The sequence below is a fragment of the Gorilla gorilla genome, chromosome 7 (genome assembly GCF_029281585.2).
Source record: "Gorilla gorilla gorilla isolate KB3781 chromosome 7, NHGRI_mGorGor1-v2.1_pri, whole genome shotgun sequence".
NCBI classification, from domain to species: domain Eukaryota; kingdom Metazoa; phylum Chordata; class Mammalia; order Primates; family Hominidae; genus Gorilla; species Gorilla gorilla.
Genome location: NC_073231.2, coordinates 73,521,751 through 73,544,955, shown reverse-complemented (window position 1 = coordinate 73,544,955; position 23,205 = coordinate 73,521,751). Strand labels below are relative to the sequence as shown.

General features: G+C 39.3%; 1 protein-coding gene across 12 annotated transcripts in view; it reads left to right on the top strand.

The window, feature by feature from the left end:
- The window catches only part of SPIDR (scaffold protein involved in DNA repair), a 476,432-nt gene that overhangs the window by 16,195 nt on the left and 437,032 nt on the right, over positions 1-23,205 (top strand). For 4 of the 12 annotated variants that reach the window (XR_010134994.1, XM_031013651.3, XM_031013652.3 and 1 more), the window contains exons 2-5: positions 2,788-2,943; positions 6,960-7,026; positions 13,943-14,047; positions 16,775-16,938. Coding sequence is in view for 9 of the 12 variants with exons in the window: in XM_031013651.3 (XP_030869511.3) it covers positions 2,788-2,943; positions 6,960-7,026; positions 13,943-14,047; positions 16,775-16,938 (492 nt within the window). In the remaining 3 variants the exon portion in view is untranslated. Of the gene's footprint in view, positions 1-2,787; positions 2,944-4,785; positions 4,912-6,959; positions 7,027-8,561; positions 8,721-10,946; positions 11,023-13,942; positions 14,048-16,774; positions 16,939-23,205 lie in introns of those variants that run through there. The other 8 variants (XM_055349535.2, XM_063709296.1, XM_063709295.1 and 5 more) reach the window with 8 other exon arrangements.

Genomic DNA, 23,205 nt, shown 5'->3' with positions numbered 1-23,205 from the left:
ATTCTCCTGCCTCAGCCTCCCGAGTAGCTGGGATTACAGGCATGCACCACCACGCCTGGCTAATGTTGTATTTTTAGTAGAGACGGGGTTTCTCCATGTTGGTCAGGCCGGTCTCGAACTCCCGATCTCAGGTGATCTGCCCGCCTCAGCCTCCCAAAGTGCTGGGATTACAGGCATGAGCCACCGCGCCTGGCCCTGTTTGAGTTTTGGGTATATACCGAGCAGTGGCATTGCTAGATCTTGGTGGTTTTATTTTATTTTATTTTATTTTATGTTATGTTATGTTATGTTATGTTATGTTATGTTATTTTAGAGACAGAGTCTTGCTGTGTTACCCAGGCTTCAGAACTGTGGCGTGATTATAGCTTACTGCAGCCTCAAACTCCTGGGCTCAAGCAATTGTCTCGCTTCAGCCTCCTGAGTAGCTGGGACCACAGATGAACATTCCCACCCCTGCTAATTTATTTTTTGTAGGGACTTGCTATGTTTCCCAGACTGGTCTTGAACTCCTGGGCTCAAGTAGTCCTCCTGCCTTGGTCTCCTAAAGTGCTGGGATTACAGTGTGACCCATTGTGCTCTACCCTGTGTTTAACCTCTTTTTTTTTTTTTTTTTTTTTGAGACAGAGTCTCGCCTTGTTGCCCAGGCTGGAGTGCAAGTGGCTCAGGCTTGGCTCACTGCAACCTCCACCTCCTGGGTTCAAGCAATTCTCCTGCCTCAGCCTCCCGAGTAGCTGGGACTACAGGTGCACGCCACCATTCCCAGCTAATTTTTTGCATTTTTGGTAGAGATGGGTTTTCACCATGTTGGTCAGGCTGGTCTTAACTCCTGACTTTGTGATTCGCCCGCCTTGGCCTCCCAGGGTGCTGGGATTACAGGCATGAGCCACCGTGCCCAGCTGTGTTTAACTTTTGAGGCTCTACCAAATAATTTTTAACAACTGCAACGTTTTACTTTTCCACCAACAATGCACAAAAGTTATAATTGCTACACATCCTTGGCAGTGCTTGTCATTTTCTTTCTCTTTTTTTTTTTTTTTTTTAATTAATAGCCATTCTGGTGGGTGTGAAGTGGCATATCATTGTAGTTTTTTGCTTTTTGTTTTTGGAGATAGGATCTCACTCTGCCACTGAGGCTGGAATGCAGTGGCACAATCAGTGATGCAGCCTTGACCTTCCAGGCTCAAGTGATCCTCCCACCCCAGCCTCTTGAATAGCTGGGACTATAGGCACATGCCACCACACCCAGCTATTTTTTTTTTTTTCAAAGGCAGGATCTTGCTCTGTCACCCAGGCTGGAATGCAGTGGTGCAATCATGGCTCACTGCAGCCTTGACCTCCTGGGCTCAAGCAATCCTCCTACCACAGCCTCCCAAGTTGCTGGAACTACAGGCACATGCCACCATGCCTGGCTAATTCTAAAAAAAATTTGTAGACATGGGGTCTCACGATGTTGCCTAGGCTGCTGACTAATTTTTCGTAAGGACAGTAATCACATTTGTGGGGGCTCTGGTTTCATGTTCTAGTCACCTCCAGAGGCCTCATCTCTTTTTTTTTTTGAGATAGAGTCTTACTCTGTCGCCAGGTTGGAGTGCAGTGGCAGGCTCTCGGCTCATTGCAACCTTTGCCTTCCGGGTTCAAGCGATTGTCCTGCCTCAGCTTCCTGAGTAGCTAGGACTACAGGTGCATGCCACCACGCCTAGCTAATTGTTTTTCCCTAATAATAATTATACGGGATTTAGCTTTTATACCTTCCTGTTGCTTATTTTTATGTCTGTGTCTTCTGAAATGATAGAAGGAAGCAGGATTCAGGATAGCTTTTCTTTTTCTTTTTTTAAGGATGTGGACTCTCACTGTGTTGCCCGGCTTGAAGTGCAGTGGTGCAGTCAGCTTACTGCAGCCTCAAACTCCTGGGCTCAAGCGATCCTCCTGGTTCAGCCTCCTGAGTAGCTGGAACTACAGTCGTGTGCCACCATGCCAGCTCACTAAAAAGTTTTTTTTTTTTTAGAAATGGGGTCTTGCTATGTTGCCCAGGCTGGTCTTGAACCCCTGGGCTCATGGAATCCTCCTGCCTTGGCCTCCCAAAGTGTTGGGATTACAGGTGTGAGCCATGGCACCCGGCCCAGCATAGCTTTTATACCTTGTGTTGTTTTCATGGGTCTTGTAAAAATATGGCCACTTGTGTATTTGTCTTGTAGATTCTCCCTGACTGTGCTCATCTGGACCTTTTCTGTGTGTCTGCCACCCCTGTGCTGCTGAGTGGATTCCACTTCCAGTACTTTCTCAGTGACGGGTCCAGAAGGGAGTCCAGGGTGACCAGTTTCAGGTGGCTCAGGCTGCTCTCATCTCTTCACATCTTCTTACGGTAGAGCCCCTGCTCTCACCTAGTTTCAGGCGCTCTTCTCAGTTCTATCAGACACTGTTCTCAGATCTGTTGCTTGCTCTGCTTCCTAGTGAGCACTGATGTCTAGGTTCTCAGGGGGCCTCCTTGACTCTCTTACTTTCCTTGGCTTCTTTCCTTTCAGATACTGATACCATGCCGGACTTTGGAGGGTTGGTGGTTTGTCTTTACCCACTTGTGTTTGGAGTTTGCTGATTAATTGTGTTTCTATGTTTTTGGCTTTGCTGTCCGGTTGCTCTTTATGTGAAGATTTAGAGACATTCAAAAACTATACCTTTACTGATGGCCCTTCTAGGTTTTCAGATTGTAAATTGTGAACTGAATGTCTATTTAATGAAGTTGATTTTGTTTTTTTGTTTCGATTTTTCTTTTAAAAATCATCTCCACAGAGAAAAAGGAGTTGGAATACAGAATGCCCATCCTTTCCAGGAGAAAGACCACTGCAGGTCAGAAGAGCAGGTCTCAGGACAGCAGGGGCAGCTGCCTCTCTCTCTGAAGCATGGCTCAGGTGTGGAGAAGGGTTTCAGGACACTTCTGGGAATCCGGTAAAGTATCTGTAGAATTGTTTTCCCTGAATGCCAAAGAGGAAATCCTGAGTGTTCAGAACATTGTAATTACATTTCATTGTAATTCCCTTTCTTATTCTTTCAGAACACTGTAACTGGTACACTCCTTTTCTTGCCTTTCATTCCTTGAATTCCTTTAATAATTGTGGCAAGTTAGTAAGTTAGTATTCACCTTTTTATTTTTTATTTTATTTTATTTTATTTATTTATTTATTTTTTTTGGAGACAGAGTCTCACTTTGTTGCTCAGGCTGGAGTACAGTGGCGCAATCATAGCTCATGGCATCCTTCAGGCTATCTTGCCTCAGCGTGTCAAATAGCTGGGACTACAGGTATGTGCCGCCATGCCTGGCTAATTTTTTTTTTTTCTTTTTTTTGGAGACGGAGTCTCACTTTGTCACCCAGGCTGGAGTGCAGTGAGGCTATGTTGGCTCACTGCAACCTCCGCCTCCCGGGTTCAAGCAATTCTCCTGCCTCAGCCTCTCGAATAGCTGGGATTACAGGTGCGTGCCACCACACTCGGCTGATTTTTGTATTTTTTGTAGAGACTGGGTTTCACCATGTTGGCCAGGCTGGTTTGGAACTCCTGACCTCAGGTAATCCACCCACCTTGGCCTCCAAAGTGCTGGGATTACAGGCATGAGCCACTGTGCCCGGCTGCCTGGCTAATTTTTAAAAATCTTTCTGTAGAGACAGGGTCTTGCTATGTTGCCTAGGCTGGTCTCTAACCCCTGGCTGCAAGTGATCCTCCCACCTCCGCCTCCCAGAGTGCCGGGATTATAGGTGTGAGCCCCCATGCCCAGCTCACACCTGAACCTCTTTAATCCATGCAGAACCTTTCTACTTCTTTGTGTGTAAATGAAGGATATTTACTAAGAATGTTCTCAGAAGATGAAACCATTGAGCAGCATACTACTCTTCACAAGAAATGCATGTTTACTCTGGAGGCATACTCTGGAGATATTGCAGGTTTGGTTCAGGACCAACACAATAAAGTGAATATTGCAATAAAGTGATCACATGAATTCTTTGGTTTCCCAGTGCCTATAAAAGTTATGTTTATATTATAATGTAGTCTGTTAAGTGCAATAGTATTATGTCTAAAAAAGCAATGTATATACCCTAATTTAAAAATACTTTATTGCTAAAAAAAATGCTAACAATCATAGGAGCCTTCACCAAGGTATAATCTTTTTGCTGGGGGAGAGTCTTGCCTTGATGCTAATGGCTGCTGACTGATCAGGTGGTTGGTGGTTGAAGATTGGGGTGGCTGTGGCAGTTTCCTAAAATAGGCAAAAGTGAAGTTTACCACATCTATTTACTATTCCTTTCATGAAAGATTACTGAGTAGCGTGTGATGCTGGTAACATTTGGCCAGTAATAGAACTTCTTTCAAAATTGGACTCAATCCTTCCAAAGCCTGATACTGCTTTATCAACTAAGTTTATAGGATATTCTAAATTACTTTATCACTTCAACAATGTTCACAGCATTTTCACCAGGAGTAGATTTTATCTCCAGAAACTACTTTATTTGTTCATCAGTAAGAAGTAACTCTTCATCCATTCAACTCGTAGGAAATTGCAGCAATTCAGTCATATCTTCAGGTTCTACTTCTAATTCTAGTTCTCTTGCTGTTTCTATCACATCAGTTTTTCTGCTGAAGTCTTGAACCCCTCAGTCATACACAAGGGTTGGAATCAACTTCTTCCAAACTCCTGTTAATGCTGTATTTTGACCTTCTGTCATGAATCATGAATGTTCTTAATGGCACATAGAATGGTGAATATTTTTCTGAAAGTTTTCAATTTACTTTGCCCAGATCCATCAGAGGAGTCACTATCTGTGGCAGCTACAGCCATATGACATGTATTTCTGAAATAATAAGATTTGAAAGTCAGAATCACCCCATGATCCATAGGCTGCAGAATGGAAGTGGTGTTAGCAGGTATGAAAACAGCATTCATCTCCTTGTACTTCTCCATCATAGCTTTTGGGTGACCAGGTGCATTGTCAATCAGCAGTAATAGTTTGAAAGAAATCTTTTTCTTCTGAGCAGATCTCAACAGTGGGCTTAAAGTATTACAGTAAAGAATGCTGTAAAGAGATGTGCTGTCATCCAGGCTTTGTTGTTACATTTATAGAGCACAGGCAGAGTAGATTTATCATAAGGGCACTAGGATTTTCAGAATGATACATGAGCATTGGCTTCAACTTAATGTTACCAGCTGCATTAGCCCCTAATATGAGTATCAGTCTGTTCTTTGAAGCTTTGATGCCAAGCATTGACTTCTCTCTAGCTACGAAAGTCTTAAATGGCATCATCTTCTAATATAAGGCTCTTTAATCTATATTGAAAGTCTGTTTTTTAGCGTAGCTACCTTTATCAGTGATCTTAACTAGATCTTCTGGATCACTTTCTGCATTACCTTGTACTTTTATGTTATGGAGATGATTTCTTAAACTTCATGAACCAACCTCTGCTAGCTTCAGACTTTTCTTCTCCAGCTTCTTCACCTCTCTTCAGCCTTCATAGAATTGAAGAGAGTTAGGACCTTGCTCTGGATTCTGCTCTGGCTTAAGGGAATGTTATAGCTGATTCAATTTTCTATCCAGATTGCTAAAACTTTCTATTAGCAATAATGCTGTCTTACTTTCTTATCATTTGTGTATTCACTGGAGTAGCACTTTCAATTTCGTTCAAGAGCTTTCCTTTGTATTCACAACTGGCTTAACGGTTTGGCTCAAGAGGTCTAGCTTTTAGCCTATCTTAGTTTTTGTCATGCCTTCCTACCTAAGCTTAATCATTTCCAGCTTCTTTTTTCTTTTTCTTTTTTTTTTGAGAGGGAGTCTGTCTCTGTCGCTTGGGGTGGAGTGCAATGGTGCGATATTGGCTCACTGCAACCTCCACCTCCCAGGTTCAGGTGATTCTCCTGCCTCAGCCTCCCGAGTAGCTGGGATTACAGGTGCCCGCCACCACGCCCAGCTAATTTTTGTATTTTTGGTAGAGATGGGGTTTCACCATGTGGGTCAGGCTGGTCTCAAACTCCTGATCTCAGGTGATTTACTTGCGTCGGCCTCCCAGAGTTCTGGGATTACAGGCGTGAGCCACTGTGCTCGGCCATTTCCAGCTTTTGATTTAAGGTGTGAGACATTCAGCTCTTCCTTTGCTTGAGCACTTTGAGGCCATTGTAAGGTTATTAAATTGACTTAATTTTAATATTGGTGTGTTGCAGAGAATAGGAGGCCTAAGGAGAAGGCAAGAGATGGAGGAACAGCTGGTTGGTGGAGCAGTCAGAACACACACAGCATTTATTAATTTTGCTCTCTTATATTGGTTTTGACTGTGGCACCCCAAATCAGTTACAGTAGTAATACCAGAGATCACTGATCACAGACCATCATAGCAGATTTAATAATAATGGTAAAGTTTGAAATCTTGGAATAATTATCAAAATATGACACAGAGACACAAGTTTATAGGTGAGCAGATGCTGTTGGAAAAATGGCATACAGAATTGCTTGACACAGGATTGCCAGAAATGTTCAATTTGTAAAAAAAATGCTTTATCTATGAAGCACAATAAAACAAGTTATGCCTTTATATTCAGAATCTTTTGGCAATGAGATATTCTGGATAATTTTTGTGTTTGTGGTAACTTACAGAGTAATGCTATTACAAACTCAAGATAATTTGGGTATGAGTAGTAATGAGTACCTCATAGGCAGTTGGAGTCACATGTATGAGCAGATATTACATTGAATGTTAATGGGAAACGTTTTGGTCAGTCAGATCTCTTTAGATTCAGGAAAAATAGAATGAATTTATAAATATATAAGGAGTACATGCTTTGGGAATACTGAAATTGGTGAATTGGTAAAGGAAATCAGAGAAGAATATGTTAAGGAGAGTGTAGTTTAAGATTTTGAATATTTTATGAAAGTTTTTTTTTAGCATTTGTCACATAAATTCCATGATTATTATTTTGCCTACAGTCATTAACAGCTGAAGAGAAGACGATTACAGAAAAGCACCTTGAATTATGCCCTAGACCCAAGCAAGGTAACTGTTTTGTTAATTTCTTGACAGAGAAGATATAAGACTAATAAATCCTTCTGTGATTATTTTAAAAATTTGCTGTTTTAAAAAAGTGGCATGGTTTGGGTAGACTATATTCATAGTTAAAAAACATCAAGATAAGGTAAAAAGATATTTTTGAGAACTTTGTCTGTCATCGCTGTCACCGTCTACCCCATTTCTCCTGCCTGCCTACAGATAACTAACATTTTTTTGTGTGTCCTTCCTAAGTTCATTTTTATCACAGAGCCCAGTAGGTTAGCTCATGCTCATAGCTCCAGGGTTTTGTTTGTTTGTTTGTTTGTTTGTTTTTAATCTGATTTGGGAAAGAAATGTGACCTATGCCATAAGAACTATACTGCTTCAGGCTCTGAAATTCTTTCTTGATGAATTAGGGAACTTTCAATAAGTAGTAGAAAACTCTGTTCAAACACTAGAGTATTTGAATAAATGAGGTCGAATTTGTCTCCTGAAGCAGGACATCCACAGGGCTAGATTCTTTCTGAATTCTGTAGCCTGAGTGTGGAATTGGTTCTCATGGTCAGGAGGTGTTGGCTGAATTCCACAGGCTGAATTCTTGGAAGAGTGTAGGTGCTGAGGGTTTTCGCCAAGTCAGCTTTGCCTTTCCTTTGGGAAGGAATGCGCTTCCCAGTACCTCTACCTTTGACTAGAACCTGTTACAAACGGTCACCTCCACTAAAGATACTTTAGTGAAATTAAGGATTTTTAGATAGGTATGTTGCTGCTAAAGAAAACTGGGGTTATTAGTAATGAAGAAGGGGTGGATATCAGGTAGGCCGCTGGTTCTCCCGCCATAGGCAGTCAGCCCCGCTGTGGGTGTGTAGGAAGAGTGAGGGCTTATGACTTCCAGGATCTTGCTGTGTCCTGGCTCTCTAATCTTTGAAAACTAAGCTAAACATTCACAGTCTGTTTTGTATCTGGAGAATGGGCATAATCATTGGGTTATCATGAATATTAAGTGAGCTAAAAATAGTAGATTAAATGCCTAATTAAAGGTGCTTCAGTAGGTACTTGATTGATGACAGCAGTTGCTCATATGTCTGATGACAGAAGGAGCTATGTGAAAGCCTATTCAGAGTTCTACAGAGTGAACTAACTTTCTGTGACATTCTAAACCATGTTACTATTTCAAGTGACATGGAAGAGGTTCTATGCAAATGAAAAATAAAATTTGCCAAAATGTTTATTTAAAATTTATAAAGTGTTGCTTTATGAAATAAACTAGTACACATCTTTTAAATTCTATAATCTTCTGATGGAATTGCAGAAGCTGTTGGCAGAGACAAGCCTCTGACCTTAGGCACACATTACAAAAGCATGTTCCTGATTCTGCTTCCCAGCTGTCATAAAAATACTACCTCCTCACCCAAAGTGTAGTATAGAATTTTTATCTTGGAATTTTTGTTAATAGGATGTCTTAAACTAATACTTCAGTATCTGTTCTAGACCTCTCTCCTTGGCTTGTAGATGACTGCCTTCTTCCTCTCTCTCTTCCCCAGGTCTCTTCACATTGTCTTCTCTGTGCATGTCTGTCTTTGAGTCCAGATTTCACCTTATAAGGATTTCAGTCATCTTGGATTAAGGCCCACCCTAATGACCTTATTTGAATTTGATTACCTCTTTGAAGACCATGTCTTCAAATAAAGTCACATTCTGAGGTACAGAAGGTTAGGACTTCAACATATGAATTTTGGCGGGGGGGACACAGTTCAGCTCATAACACCAGGTGCTAGGACAGTGCCTAGCACACAGTGGGCACCCAGAAATGTTCAGTGTGGCTAATATTTATCCTACAGTTCCATTGGAATGAGCCTTGATATCAAGGACACCCTCTTTACAGCAAGTAAAATGAGTTACTAATCAATTCCTGGTAGTGATTTTAACTACCTAGTTGTGGAGTCAGGTGCCTATAATTCATGGGTTTATAAATCTAGAGTCCTGGTCTCTGAGGTTTTGAATGACATAACTAATGATTATCCTGTCTTTTAAATTAGATGGTACAGAAGCACCAGACAGTTACATATTTTCTTAGATACTCACACTAAACTAATGGTGAAAGCAACTGCAGGTCTCTCTGACTTGAGAGCTACGCATAATGGTTAAGAACATGGACTCAGAAGCTCACCTGCCTGGGTGTGCGTCTCAGGCACCACAACTGCTGGCTGAAAAAAGGCATTACATTTGGGAAGTCCTTTCCAATGAATGACTCATAACATAGAAACCGTATGACTAAAGCTGGTAAATTCACCTAAACATAAAGGGAAAAACAGCATGCCAAAATTACATATATAAGTCTGGTAGGGTGGCATACATCTGTAGTCCCAGTTACTTGGGAGGCTGTGGCAGGAAGATCACTTGAGCCCAGGAGTTTGGGGCTGCAGTGTGCTGTGATCATGCCTGTGTACAGCTGCTGCAGTCCATCCTGGGCGACATAGCAAGACCACATCGCTTACAAAAAATTACATGTACATACACAAAATTTAAAATTCAGAAAAACCAGGGAAAATATTGTGGCTCATGTCACAGACCAAGGCTGATCTTTCTAATAAAGAACCATCAGAACTTAATCTAGGGGGAAAAAGATAACTATTGCAAAAATAATGATTATGGAGGAACTGCTTTCAAAAAAGGAAATATAAATGATTTTCAAACCTATGAAAAGATGCTCAGCCTCAAGGCAGTGAGAGGTCATTTTTTTCTGATCAGATCATCCAGAATCTTAGTATATATCTTTCTGTTTGTTCTTTCATGTTCTTTTGAAGTCTTCTAAAAACATGTACTTTGGTTTTACATGTCTCTTAAGTATCGGGGAACCCGCCCCCAATATTTCAATGTAGGTTCTTTCTATTTTCCCTAAGTGTCGGCCAGCTGAGAAATAAAGAGAAAGAGTACAAGGAGAGGAATTTTACAGCTGGGCCTCCAGGGGTGACATCACATATCAGTAGGACCGTGATGCCCACCTGAGCCACAAAACCAGCAGGTTTTTATTAAGGACTTCAAAAGGGGAGGGGGTGTACGAACAGGGAGTAGGTCACAAAGATCACATGCTTCAAAGGGCAAAAAGGAGAACAAAGATCACATGCTTCTGAGGCCAATAAAGATCGCAAGGCAGAGGGCAAAGCAAAGATCACAAGGCAAAGGGCGAAATCAAAAACTCCTGATAAGGGTCTATGTTCAGCTGTGCACATATTGTCTTGATAAACATCTTAAACAACAGAAAACAGGGTTGGAGAGCAGAGAACTGGTCTGACCTCAAATTCACCAGGGTGGATTTTTTTTCCCCACCCTAATAAGCCTGAGGGTACTGCAGGAGACCAGGGTGTATTTCAGTTCTTATCCCAACCGCATAAGACAGACACTCCCAGAGTGGCCGTTTATAGACCTCCTCCCAGGAATGCATTCCTTCCCCAGGGTATTAATTATTAATATTCCTTGCTGGGAAAAGAATTTAGCAATATCTTCCCTACTTGCACGTCCGTTTCTAGGCTCTCTGCAAGAAGAAAAATATGGCTGTATTCTGCCTGACCCGGAAGGCCATCAGACCTTATGGTTGTTTTCCCTTGTTCCCTGAAAATCGCTGTTATTCTGTTCTTTTTCAAGGTGCACTGATTTCATATTGTTCAAACACACGTTTTACAATCAATTTGTACAGTTTAACACAATAGTGGTCCTGAGGTGATGTACATTCTCAGTTTATGAAGATAACAGGATTAAGAGATTAAAGACAGGCATAAGAAATTATAAAAGTATTATTTGGGGAATGATAAAGGTCCATATTAAAATGAAATCTTCACAATTTATGTTCAGAGATTGAAGTAAAGAACTTGTAAAAGTATTAATTTTGGGAACTGATATATGTCCATATTAAAATGAAATCTTCATAGTTTATGTTCCTCTGCGGTGGCTCCAGCTCGTCCCTCCGTTCGGGGTCCCTGACTTCCTGCAACACTTAAGTTTCTTGTAGGTATTTTATTGGTTTTTGCTACTGCTTTAAATTTGATTTCTGTATTGTAGTTTGTACCTTGCCACCTTTATTGGACTTTCTTATTAACGGTAGTAATTTTTCAGTTGGTTTCTTGACTTTTCCATGAATTCATTTCATAATTTGCAAATAGTGATAACTTCCTTCTTTTTTTTTTCGAGATAATGTCTCACTCTGTCACCCAGGCTAGAGTACAGTGGTGTGATCTCTGCTCAGTGCAACCTCTGCCTCCTGGGTTCAAGCAATTCTCTGCCTCAGTTTCCCGAGTAGCTGGGATTACAGGCGCCCACAACCATGCCTGGCTAATTTTTTGTATTTTTAGTAGAGATGGGGTTTCACCATCTTGGCCAGGCTGGTCTTGAACTTCTGACCTCGTGATCCACCCGCCTCGGCCTCCCGAAGTCTAGGATTACAGGCGTGAGCCACCGCTCCCTGCTGATAACTTCCTTCTTGACTTATTTTTCAGATGCATAATAATGATAGAGATTGATAATGTCTTTTGCAAGTACTCAGTTTATTTTATTAGCTATTTAGATAGATATAGATTCTTAGGATATTCTGAATAGTTTATTTTTCCTTTTATAACATGAACAATAGGCCACTTCAGTAATTCTAGATGTTTGTGGCACAAAGTAGTAAGTGTTCAGTAAATGTTGACTATTCCATGTTTTTGTGCATTTGTAAGTACTGTTTTTTCAGACATCATCTTGTCAGTGAATCCTCTTTTCCTGATCAATGCAAAGTGGAACATTCCATTTCTTTTGTGCCACCATTATTCCATGACATACATCTGGTATATTGTTAGTTTTTTTCATGATTAATGTTTCTTCCAGACCACACATATTCCTTGTGGGAAGGAGTTTTCTTTTCTTTTCTTTTTTAGAGATGGGATCTTACTCTGTCACTCGGGATGGAGTGCTGTGGTGCAGTCATAGCTCACTGTAGCCTCAAACATTTGCTCTTAAACTCATCCTCCTGCTTCAGACTCCCAAGTAGCTGGGACTACAGGCATGCACCACTATGCCCAGCTAATTTTTTAACTTTTTGTAGAGATTGGGTCTCACTGTGTTGCCTAGGCTGGAGTTTTTTTTGTTTCCTCATGGTTTACTGTATCAGAGGGGTTCTGTAAATATGTATTTAATGAAGCCTAGGTTTATTTTTTGTAAAACATGAATTTTATAAATATCTAATCTCTTAATTTCATAGTGTATTAAAATGTGCTTTGAAATATATCAAATACCATACTGCATAGGATAAGATATATATGTACATATATATGTTTTAGCATTATATTTACGATTATGAATATAAACAGAATAATTGATTTTTATTAGGTATATATTCCTTTTCTGACCAATATCAGAAAAGTTTGCTGTTGACTTTTGATTCTGCCAAGATGAAATAGCCCCATTCTGTCTAGGTTTTCCACCTATCAGAATGGCTACAATGAAAAATAGTGACAATACAAAATGCTGGTGAGGTTGTGGAGAGACTGGATCACCAGTGCATTGCAGGTGTGTAGTAAAATGGTACAGCCACTCTGGAGAACAGTCTGGCAGTTTCTTAAAGACTAAACATGCAATTACCGTATAACCCAGCAAGTGCACCCTTAGGCATTTGTCCCAGAGAATGAAAATTAAATTCACACAACATCTTATACACAGATGTTCATAAGCAGCTTTGTTCATAATAGCCCCAAACTAGAAACAACACAGATGTCTTTCAGTAGGTGAATGATTAAACAAACTATGGTGCATGGTACCATGGTGTACTATTCAGTAATAAAAAGAAAATAAATGTTGATACACACAACTTAGATGAATATCTAGGAAATTATTCTGAGTGAAAAAAGCCAATTCTAAAAGGTTACATAGTGATTTTATTTATATAACCTTTTTGTGTGTGTGTGTGTGTGTGTGTGTGTGAGACGGAGTTTCACTCTTGTTGCCCAGGCTGGAGTGCAGTGGCTCGATCTCAGCTCACTGCAACCTCTGCCTCCTGGGTTCAAGCGATTCTCCTGCCTCAGCCTCCCTGAGTAGCTGGGATTACAAGCGCCCGCAACCACGCCTGGCTAATTTTTTGTATTTTTAGTAGAGACAGGGTTTCACCATGTTGGCCAGGCTGGTCTCGATTATATAACATTTTTAAAATGACAAAATTACAGAAATGCAAAACTGAGTAGTGGTTGACAGAGTTCAGGGATTGGTATGGGGCCAGGAGATGGTGTAGCTATAAAAAGGTAATAAAGGCATCCTGTGGTGATAGAATTGATCTGTATCTTGACTGGATCAGTGTCAGTATCCTGGTTGTGTTATACTACAGTTTTGCAAGATATTACCATTGGAGGGACTGGGTGAAGGATACAAGAGTTTTCTCTTATTTCTTACAACTATATATGAATCTAATATTATCTCAAAATAAAAAGTTTAATTAAATACAAGGTTTGGTCTTAAGTGTTTTAAGCACCTGCTACCAGAGCTCTTAGCATGGCAAAGGAAGCACACAGAAGCATTCCTGTTACTCATAAGTTTTGACTTTGTGTTTTGCATTTTAAAAAATTTTTTGTTTTCGTCAAATACCCCAGAAAGTTATACTTTTATAAATGTTATTTCAAGTCTTATTTTTCCGGTTTTCATTTGTGCTCTAGTCACTTTCCTTTTTTTGTATAACTTAACCAGTTCTACTTCTTTTTCTTCTTGGAACTTGGCTTCGAACTCAGAGAATGTTAGTGAGATTGTACGTAGAACTTTAGGTAGGAAGATTTGACATAGACGTTGCTTTTCCTATCACAGAGTTTTGTGTATTTGTGACTTTGGCAAAATTGCATGCATAAAATTGTATTCTGATAAATGACCATATAAGGAGATCATATTTATGTGCTTTCTTTTTCTTCAACAGAAACCACCACATCTAAAAGCACCAGTGGGCTTACAGACATAGCATGGAGTTCCAGTGAAAGTGATTTGTCGGATGAAGATAAGACACTTTCTCAGTTACAGAGAGGTAATGGACATTGCTCTAGAATAGACAGATTTTGTAACAGGAACATTTTGTGTCCAGAAGATCGGAGTAATGAAGGTAAATTGATAATTTTGTTAGAAATCCAGTTTCTGTTAAATATTGGATTTAATATTGGAAGAAACTTACATTCCTTTCTAGTATTTATCATTAACATTCCACCTATCAGAATGGCTACAATAAAAAGTAGTGACAATACAAAATTCTGGTGAGGTTGTGGAGAAACTGGATCACCAGTACATTGCAGGTGTACAGTAAAATGGTATAGCCACTCTGGAAAACAGTCTGGCGGTTTCTTAAAGACTAAACATGCAATTACCATATAGCCCAGCAACTGCACCTTTAGGCATTTGTCCCAGAGAATGAAAATTAAATTCCTTTCTAATAGTTAGGATTTTACTGAGTCCCACCCTCTATGCTAAACACTTCAGAAACATTTTCTTGTTTAATATTTCTCAAAACAACTCTAAGAAACTCTAAGAGATAGGTATTACAGATATTATTTTTACAGTTAACAACTTAAGCTTGGACTGATGAGAATGGATTGGGATTCCATTTTAGGTCTCTGCTCCATAGCCAGTTCTTTCAGCGTCTACACAGTGCTACACCCACACTGCCTTCTTCCCAACCTGTTCGGTAAATACTGTGACAACCAGTGTGTGGTAGAGGTGTAACGTACTGACAAATTTCTATTCAGATGGCGTTTTATATTGTGTCATGTTTTAGACAATTGAAAGCAGAGTTTCTCATCCTTGACACTCTTGACATTTTGGGCCAGATGATTCTTTGTTATGGGGAGTAGCACCTTCCTTTGCCTGTAGGATATTCTGCCGTGTCCCTTGCCTTTACCTGCCGGGTCACAGTAGAATCCCAGCCACAGTGATGATAACCAAAGATGTCTCCAGATGTTGTCAAGGGTCCCATGAAGGACAAAAATCACCCCTAGTTGATAACCACAGATGTTGAATTATGGAAATCATGTCCTTTTAGAATTTTTTAAATATACAAATCATCTATAGAGTATTTAAATGTCTTAATGTTTTCAAAATAAGCTTATGACTTTTAACTCTTGACAGTTCATGTTAGTTACCTAGGGTTCAGTTTGTACAGACAGCTTCTCGGGAGGGTAGTTAAATTCTTTTGACCACTTCGTATTTCATTTTGGTAACTATTAATATCATTGACCTTTTAGTAGTTACTAGGTGAAGTGGTATTTTAAGATTGTATATAAGCTGATAGCAGTTCTATTATTAATTCAACCATATTAAATGAAATTTATTGTTACTTGGTTTCAAGTCTTCATACATTTCAGAATACAAAGTTTATAAAAATGGGTAAATAGTATGGTTTGTGCCTCCCAAAGTGCTGGGATTACACATGTGAGCTGTCGCGCCCAGCCTCCCTTCCATTTGGTTTTTACCAATTGTCTAAAAGTTTTTATAACTTTTGGAAAATCTCTTAAATTATTGGAGACCCAATTTCCTCATCTGTAAAATGCAAATTTAAGTGTAATAGTAGCAGTCTTCCTGCTTTTTAAAAGTTTTGTGACCACAAAAGTTTTGTGACGAAAGCCCCAGTTATTTCATAGCATGCATCACATTGCAATATGTATTAATCTGTGGGCTACTTCAGGCTAGGAATGGTGCTGTTTTCTCTATTGTATTTATTTTGTATTGTGAGTATCTCGAATGGTGTGATGGGCTCTTTTTAGGCATTTGCTTTGTCTAATGAATGAAGGAGTGAATGAATGAATGAGTGCTGCACAGATGTGTGATACCGGCAGCAGCTCTGAGGGCACTTGTGTTTTTCCCTTGTCTCTCCCTGGCTTCCTGTTGAGAAGGTTCAGCAACCTGGAAAATTTCTAATGTGTTCCCCTGCCTGGCTTCCATGACTAAATTTGATGTTAATGTGGGAAGCCGTTGCCATTATGCATCTGCTTCTCTCAGTGGTGGTCTGACCTTCAGTCTGTTTATGATCATTGTAGTGGCTGTTTTTTTTAAGAGATGAGGTCATGCTCTGTCACCCAGGCTGGAGTGCAGTGGATCATAGCTCACCGCAGTTTCAAACTCCTGGGCTCGAGCGATCCTACTGCATCCTCTTAATTATGTTTAGTGAAAAAGTCTAGCTGTGTAAGAAAGGAGGAAAAAAATAACAATACATAGTTTATTTGCTTAAACATGCTGGAGAAACTCTACAAGGATACAGAAACACCTAATAAAAGTAGTTAACTTAAAATTGGGGTTGGGATAAGATTTGGGAGAAACAGTGATTTGAGATAAGAGTAGAAATATACTTTTCACTGTCTAAATTTTTTTTGAGACAGTCTCGTTCTGTTGCCCAGGCTGGAGTTCAGTGGCAAGATCTCGGCTCACTGCAACCTCCACCTCTCGGGTTCAAGCGATTCTGGTGCCTCAGCCACCTGAATAGCTGGGACTATAGGTGTGCGCCACCATGTCCAGCTAATTTTTTGTATTTTTAATAGAGACAGCATTTCATCTTGTTGGCCAGGCTAGTCTTGAACTGCTGAGTTTTGGCATTCTGCCCACCCTGGCCTCCCAAAGCGCTAGGATTACAGGCATGAACTATTGTGCCTGGCCCTAAATATATTTTTTAAAATTATTGAGTGACATGGATATATTAACTGCTAAGAATAAAAGAGATATTAAAGTGAAAGATTAAGGAGATAATTAAGTTAAAAATTGTATTTTTTAGATGAATTACAGTTTATCGACTGGGAGATTGACAGTGACAGGGCAGAGGCTAGTGACTGTAATGAATTTGAAGATGACGAGGGTGCTGTGGAAATCTCAGACTGTGCTTCTTGTGCAAGTAATCAGTCTTTGACAAGTGATGAGAAGCTGTCGGAGCTTCCCAAGGTAAGAATGAAGTATTTCAAAACTTTTATTCACTTTATAACATTTGCTAATCATAGTTGTCATGTTTTTTTTTGTTTTTTTTTTTCCTGTCCTTCCTCAAGAACAACCACTTTTGACTCTTAGGGGATTCTTTTGTTCTTTACTCACTTATCTCTAAATAACATGCTTGTGCTGTACTTCTCAACATGGATAAATATTGATCTCACTTCTCTTTCACTTCCCACCCTCACTGCACACCAAATGTGTTTTATCCTACTATTCTTCCAGTGCAGATATATCAAAGTTTGGTTAGATTATATTCAGCATTTACACAATTGTGAATAAATAATATTGATAGCCAAGGGAAATATTAATTATTATCCTTTGCAACTATTTGCTTTCCCTAGACTTAATAATTATTTTGGTTTTTGTTCTAGTTTTACTTACTGATGAAAAAAAAATACCACTGCCTAGCTCTCTTGTTAAGATTTTCAGACAGCAGGCATTCTGTGAGTTTCATTTTTTTGGAGAACTCTTTCCCACAACCTACTAGCTGCTCCAGTTTGAACTCAGCGTCCTCTCTCCTTTCGCGTATGTTGTCACCCGGACTTTGCTGTCATTCTGGGAATTTGTTAACCTCTCTCCTGTATTGAGCTCCTTTATCCAGGATTTCATGTTTTCCTCTTTCTTGGTTTTCACCCTGTTTTGGTTGAACACATCTTACCATAACTTCCTGAGGAATTATTTGGCATGTCAGAAGATGCTTTTGTCATATTTCGATGTGTGATTGAAAATTTGTATAGAATTTTTAGGTTGGAAATAATTTTCCTTCAAAGTTTTGAAGGCATTGCTTCATTATCTTAGCTCAAATTGCTGTCAATAAGCTTGAAGCTATTCTCATTCTTGACCTTTTAATATTTTTCTCTCTATTACTGGTTTTAAGCAATTTGACTGTGATATGCCTTGGTATGATTTTTCAGTTGGTGTTTGTCAAGCCTTTTGAATCTGTGGTGTTTTGGGGATTCCCCAAGACCACCTCCAGGTTCAGCAGTGGACTAGGAGGATACACAGGACTTAGCCTATAGTCATACTCGTGGCCATCGTTTATTACACTGAAAGGATAGAAATCTATTTTTATTTATTTATTTAGAGACAGGGTCTTGCTGTGTCACCCAGGCTAGAACGCAATGGTGCGATCGTAACTCACTGTAGCCTTGATCTCCTGGGCTCAAGTGATCCTCTCACCTCAGCCTCCAGAGTAGCTGGTCCTACAGGCATGTGCCACCACGTCTGGCTAGTTGTTGTATTTTTTGTAGAAAGGGGATTTGCCATCTTCCCCAGGCTGGTCTCGAACCCTTGTGTTCAAGGGATCCATCCACCTTGCTCTCCCAAAGTGCTGGAATTGCACATGTCAGCCACCATACCTGGGCAAAAAGATACAAATTTAAATCAGCTGTCTTCCACGAGTCCTCTCCCAGTGGAGTCACACAGTATATGCTTAATTCTTCCAGCAAAATGTTTAGATGACATGTGTGAAGTGTTATGTACCAGGGAACTCATTAGAGACTCAGTGCCCAGGGTTTGTATTAGGGGCTAGTAACATAGGCACCCTCTCCCTAGAATCTACCCAAATTCCAGACTTCAGAAAGAAAATGGGTATTCAGTATAAACCATATTGTTTGCACAGTTTAGGCACAGTGACCCACCATTATTCATTATTTATGGAATGATGAAGATTCTCCTGAAATCTGTTTTCAGAAGTTAGGCAAGGACCAGCTTTGCAAGCAGGGTTTTTTAAGGATAGCTACTTCAGGCCAACTATGTTAACTCTTTTCTGCATGTATGTGAGTTTGTAGTTTTCATCACATTTGGTAAGTTTTTGGCTTTTACTTCTTAATTTTTTTTCTGACTCCCCTTTTCGTTTCCTCCTGTGACTCCAATTACATGTACATTAATTAGGCTGCTTAATGTTGTGTCATGTCTCATTTTTGCTGTCATTGTTTTTTCCCCTTCATTTCATTTTGGGTGGTTTCTGTTGCTACATCTTCTAGTTTAATAACTTTTTAAAAATTCTTCAGTATATTCTGCAGCTAATACTATCCAGTGTATTGGTCATCTCTGACATTGTATTTTTCATTTCTGGAAGTTTGATGTGAGTCTTTATATTGTCCATGTCTTTTCTTAACATGACATACTTTCTTCTATATTTTGAACATACAAAGTATATCTATAATAGCTGTTTTTAATGGCTGTTTTGGTAAATCTGTCTGTGTCATTTCTGTGTCTATTTGTCCTCCTTGTGAGTTGTATTTTTCTGCTTTTTTGCATGCCTATAAATTTTAAAAAATTGTAAAATACGATGCACTATTATTATAGTCTTCATTCTGTGTATTAGATTACTAAAGCATATTACTTCTGTCTAAATGAAATTTTGTATCCTTTAGTCAGCATCTTCCCTTTCTCCATCCACTTTTCTCTCCCAGCCTCTGGTAATCAACATTCTACCCCAATTCTGTGAGTTCTACTTTTTTAGATTCCCCATGTGAGTAAGATCATGCTGTATTTGTCTTCGTGTGCCTGGCTTATCTGAGTTAACGTAATGTCCTCCAGGTTCATTCATGTCGCAAATGATAGAATTTCCTTCTTTATCAAGACTGGATAGTATTCCATTGGTATATATATACTATATTTACTTTATGCATTCGTCTAGACACCTAGATTGCTTCCAAATCTTAGCTATTGTGAATAGCACTGCAGTTAACATGGGAGTGCAGATATTTTTTTAGCATACTGATTTCAATCCTTTGGCCCAGAAGTGGGATTACTAGATTATGTGGTAGTTCTAGTTTTAGTTTTTTGAGAGACCTTCATACTATTCTCCATAATAGGTGTGATAATTTACATTCCCACCAACAATGTACAAGTTCCCTTTTTGCTACACACTCACCAACGCTTGTTATCTTTCATCTTTTTGATAGTAGTCTTTCTAACAGGTGTGAGGTGATCCCTCATTGTGGCTTTAATCTGCATTTCCCTGGTGAGTGGTGATGATGAGCATTTTAATATATATCTGTTGGCCATTTGTACATCTTTTGAGCAATGTTTAGGTCCTCTGCACATTTTTAAATTGGGTTCTTTGTTTTCTTGCTATTGAGTTGAGTTCTTTATCTATTTTAGATATTAGCGCCTTATCAGATATATAGTTTGTAGATGTTTTCTCTCAATCCATGGCACATCTTTTGCTCTGTTGTTTCCTTTGCTGTGTATAATCTTTTCAGTTAGATGCAATCTCATAATGTTTTTGCTTTTGTTGTCAGTGCTTTTAGGGTAATATTTAAGAAATCTTTGCCCAGACCAGTGAGCATTTTCCCTATGTTTTATTTCAGTAGCTTTACAGTTCCAGGTTTTATGTTTAAGTCATTAGTCCATTTTTAGTTGATTTTGGTGTATGGTGCGAGATAAGGGTCTAATTTCTTTCTTTTGCATGTGGTTAACCTGTTTTCCCAGCACAATTTATTGAGGATTGTCCTCTTTCCATTGTATATTCTTGGCACGTTTGTTGTAAATAATTGACCACAAATGTGTGGGTTTACTTCTGGGCTCTCTACCCTGTTTGATTGGTTAGTTGGTCAGTTTTTATGCTGTGCTGTTTTGGTTACATTAGCTTTGTAACAGGTTTTAAAATCAAATACTCTGATGCCTCTAGGTTTGTTCTTTTCGCTTTGGCTATTTGGGGTTTTTTGTGGTTCCATATGAGTTTTAGGATTGTTTTATTCTGTGAAGAATGACATTGGAATTTCGATAGGCATTGCATTGAATCTGAATATCACTTTGGGAAGTATGAATAGTTTAACAATATTCTTGCATTCCATGAATATGGATAGCTTTCCATGTGTTTGTGTCATCTACTATATCTTTCATCAGTGTTTTGTATTTTCTAGTATATACATCTATTGCCTCCTTAAATTTACTTCTAAGTAGCTTTTTCTCGATGCTAGTGTAAACGGGATTGAGTTCTTAATTTCTTTTTCAGGTACCTCATTCTTAGAATAGAGAAACACTGTAGATTTTGTATCCTGCAACTTTACTGAATTTGTTTATCAGACATAACGGTTTTTTGGTGAAGTTTTTAGCATTTTCTATATGTGAGACCATGACATCAGCAAACAGATGATTTCTCTTCTTCCTCTGATATGGATGCCTTTATTTCTTCCTCTTGCCTAATCGCTCTTGCCAGGACATCTATGTTGAACAGTAGTGGCAAGAGCGGGCATTCTTATCTTGTTTTTGATCATAGAGGAAAAGCTTTTACCTTTCTACCAGGGAGCATGGCAGCTGTGGGCTTGTTACATATGGCCTTTATTGTGTATAAACACAATATATTCCTTCTATACCTAATGTGTTGACAGTTTTTATCATGAAATAATTTTGAGTTGTGTCACATGCTTTTTCCATATCTATTTTTTTTTTATTATTATGCTTTAAGTTTTAGGGTACATGTGCACAACGTGCAGGTTTGTTACATATGTATACATGTGCCATGTCGGTGTGCTGCACCCATTAACTCGTCATTTAACATCAGGTATATCTCCTAGTGCTATCCCTCCCCCCTCCCCCACCCCACGACAGGCCCCGGTGTGTGATGTTCCCCTTCCTGTGTCCATCTGTTCTCATTGTTCACTTCCCACCTATGAGTGAGAACATGCGCTGTTTGGTTTTTTGTCCTTGTGATAGTTTGCTGAGAATGATGGTTTCCAGCTTCATCCATGTCCCTACAAAGGACATGAACTCATCATTTTTTATGGCTGCATAGTATTCCATGGTGAATATGTGCCACATTTTCTTAATCCAGTCTATCATTGTTGGACATTTGGGTTGCTTCCAAGTCTTTGCTATTGTGAATAGTGCCGCAATAATCGTACGTGGGCATGTGTCTTCATAGCAGCATATTTTGTAATCCTTTTGGTATATACCAGTAATGGGATGGCTGGCTCAAATGGTATTTCTAGTTCTAGATCCCTGAGGAATCGCCACACTGACTTCCACAATGGTTGAACTAGTTTACACTCCCACCAACAGTGTAAAAGTGTTCCTGTTTCTCCACATCCTCTCCAGTACCTGTTGTTTCCTGACTTTTTGATGATCACCATTCTAACTGGTGTGAGATGGTATCTCACCGTGGTTTTGATTTGCATTTCTCTGATGGCCAGTGATGATGAGCATCTTTTCACGTGTCTTTTGGCGGTATAAATGTCTTCTTTTCAGAAGTGTCTGTTCATATCCTTTGCCCACTTTTTGATGGCGTTGTTTTTTTCTTGTAAATTTGTTTGAGTTCATTGTAGATTCTGGATATTAGCCCTTTGTCAGATGGGTAGATTGCAAAAATTTTCTCCCATTCTGTAGGTTGCTGTTCACTCTGATGGTAGTTTCTTTTGCTGTGCAGAAGCTCTTTAGTTTAATTAGATCTCATTTGTCAATTTTGTCTTTTGTTGCCATTGCTTTTGGTGTTTTAGACATGAAGTCCTTGCCCATGCCTGTGTCCTGAATGGTATTGCCTAGGTTTTCTTCTAGGGTTTTTATGGTTTTAGGTCTAACATTTAATGCTTTAATCTATCTTGAATTAATTTTTGTATAAGGTGTAAGGAAGGGATCCGGTTTCAGCTTTCTACATGTGGCTAGCCAGTTTTCCCAGCACCATTTGTAAAATAGGGAATCCTTTCCCCATTTCTTGTTTTTGTCAGGTTTGTCAAAGATCAGATAGTTGTAGATATGCGGCATTATTTCTGAGGCCTCTGTGCTGTTCCATTGGTCTATATCTCTGTTTTGGTACCAGTACCATGGTGTTTTTGTTACTGTAGCCTTGTAGTATAGTTTGAAGTCAGGTAGTGTGATGCCTCCAGCTTTGTTCTTATGGCTTAGGATTGACTTGGCAATGCAGGCTCCTTTTTGGTTCCATATGAACTTTAAAGTAGTTTTTTCCAATTCTGTGCAGAAAGTCACTGGTAGCTTGATGGGGATGGCATTTAATCTATAAATTACCTTGGGCAGTATGGCCATTTTCACGATATTGACTCTTCCTACCCATGAGCATGGAATGTTATTCCATTTGTTTGTATCCTCTTTTATTTCATTGAGCAGTGGTTTGTAGTTCTCCTTGAAGAGGTCCTTCACGTCTCTTGTAAGTTGGAATCCTAGGTATTTTATTCTCTTTGAAGCAATTGTGAATGGGAGTTCACTCATGATTTGGCTCTCTGTCTGTTATTGGTGTATAAGAATGCTTGTGATTTT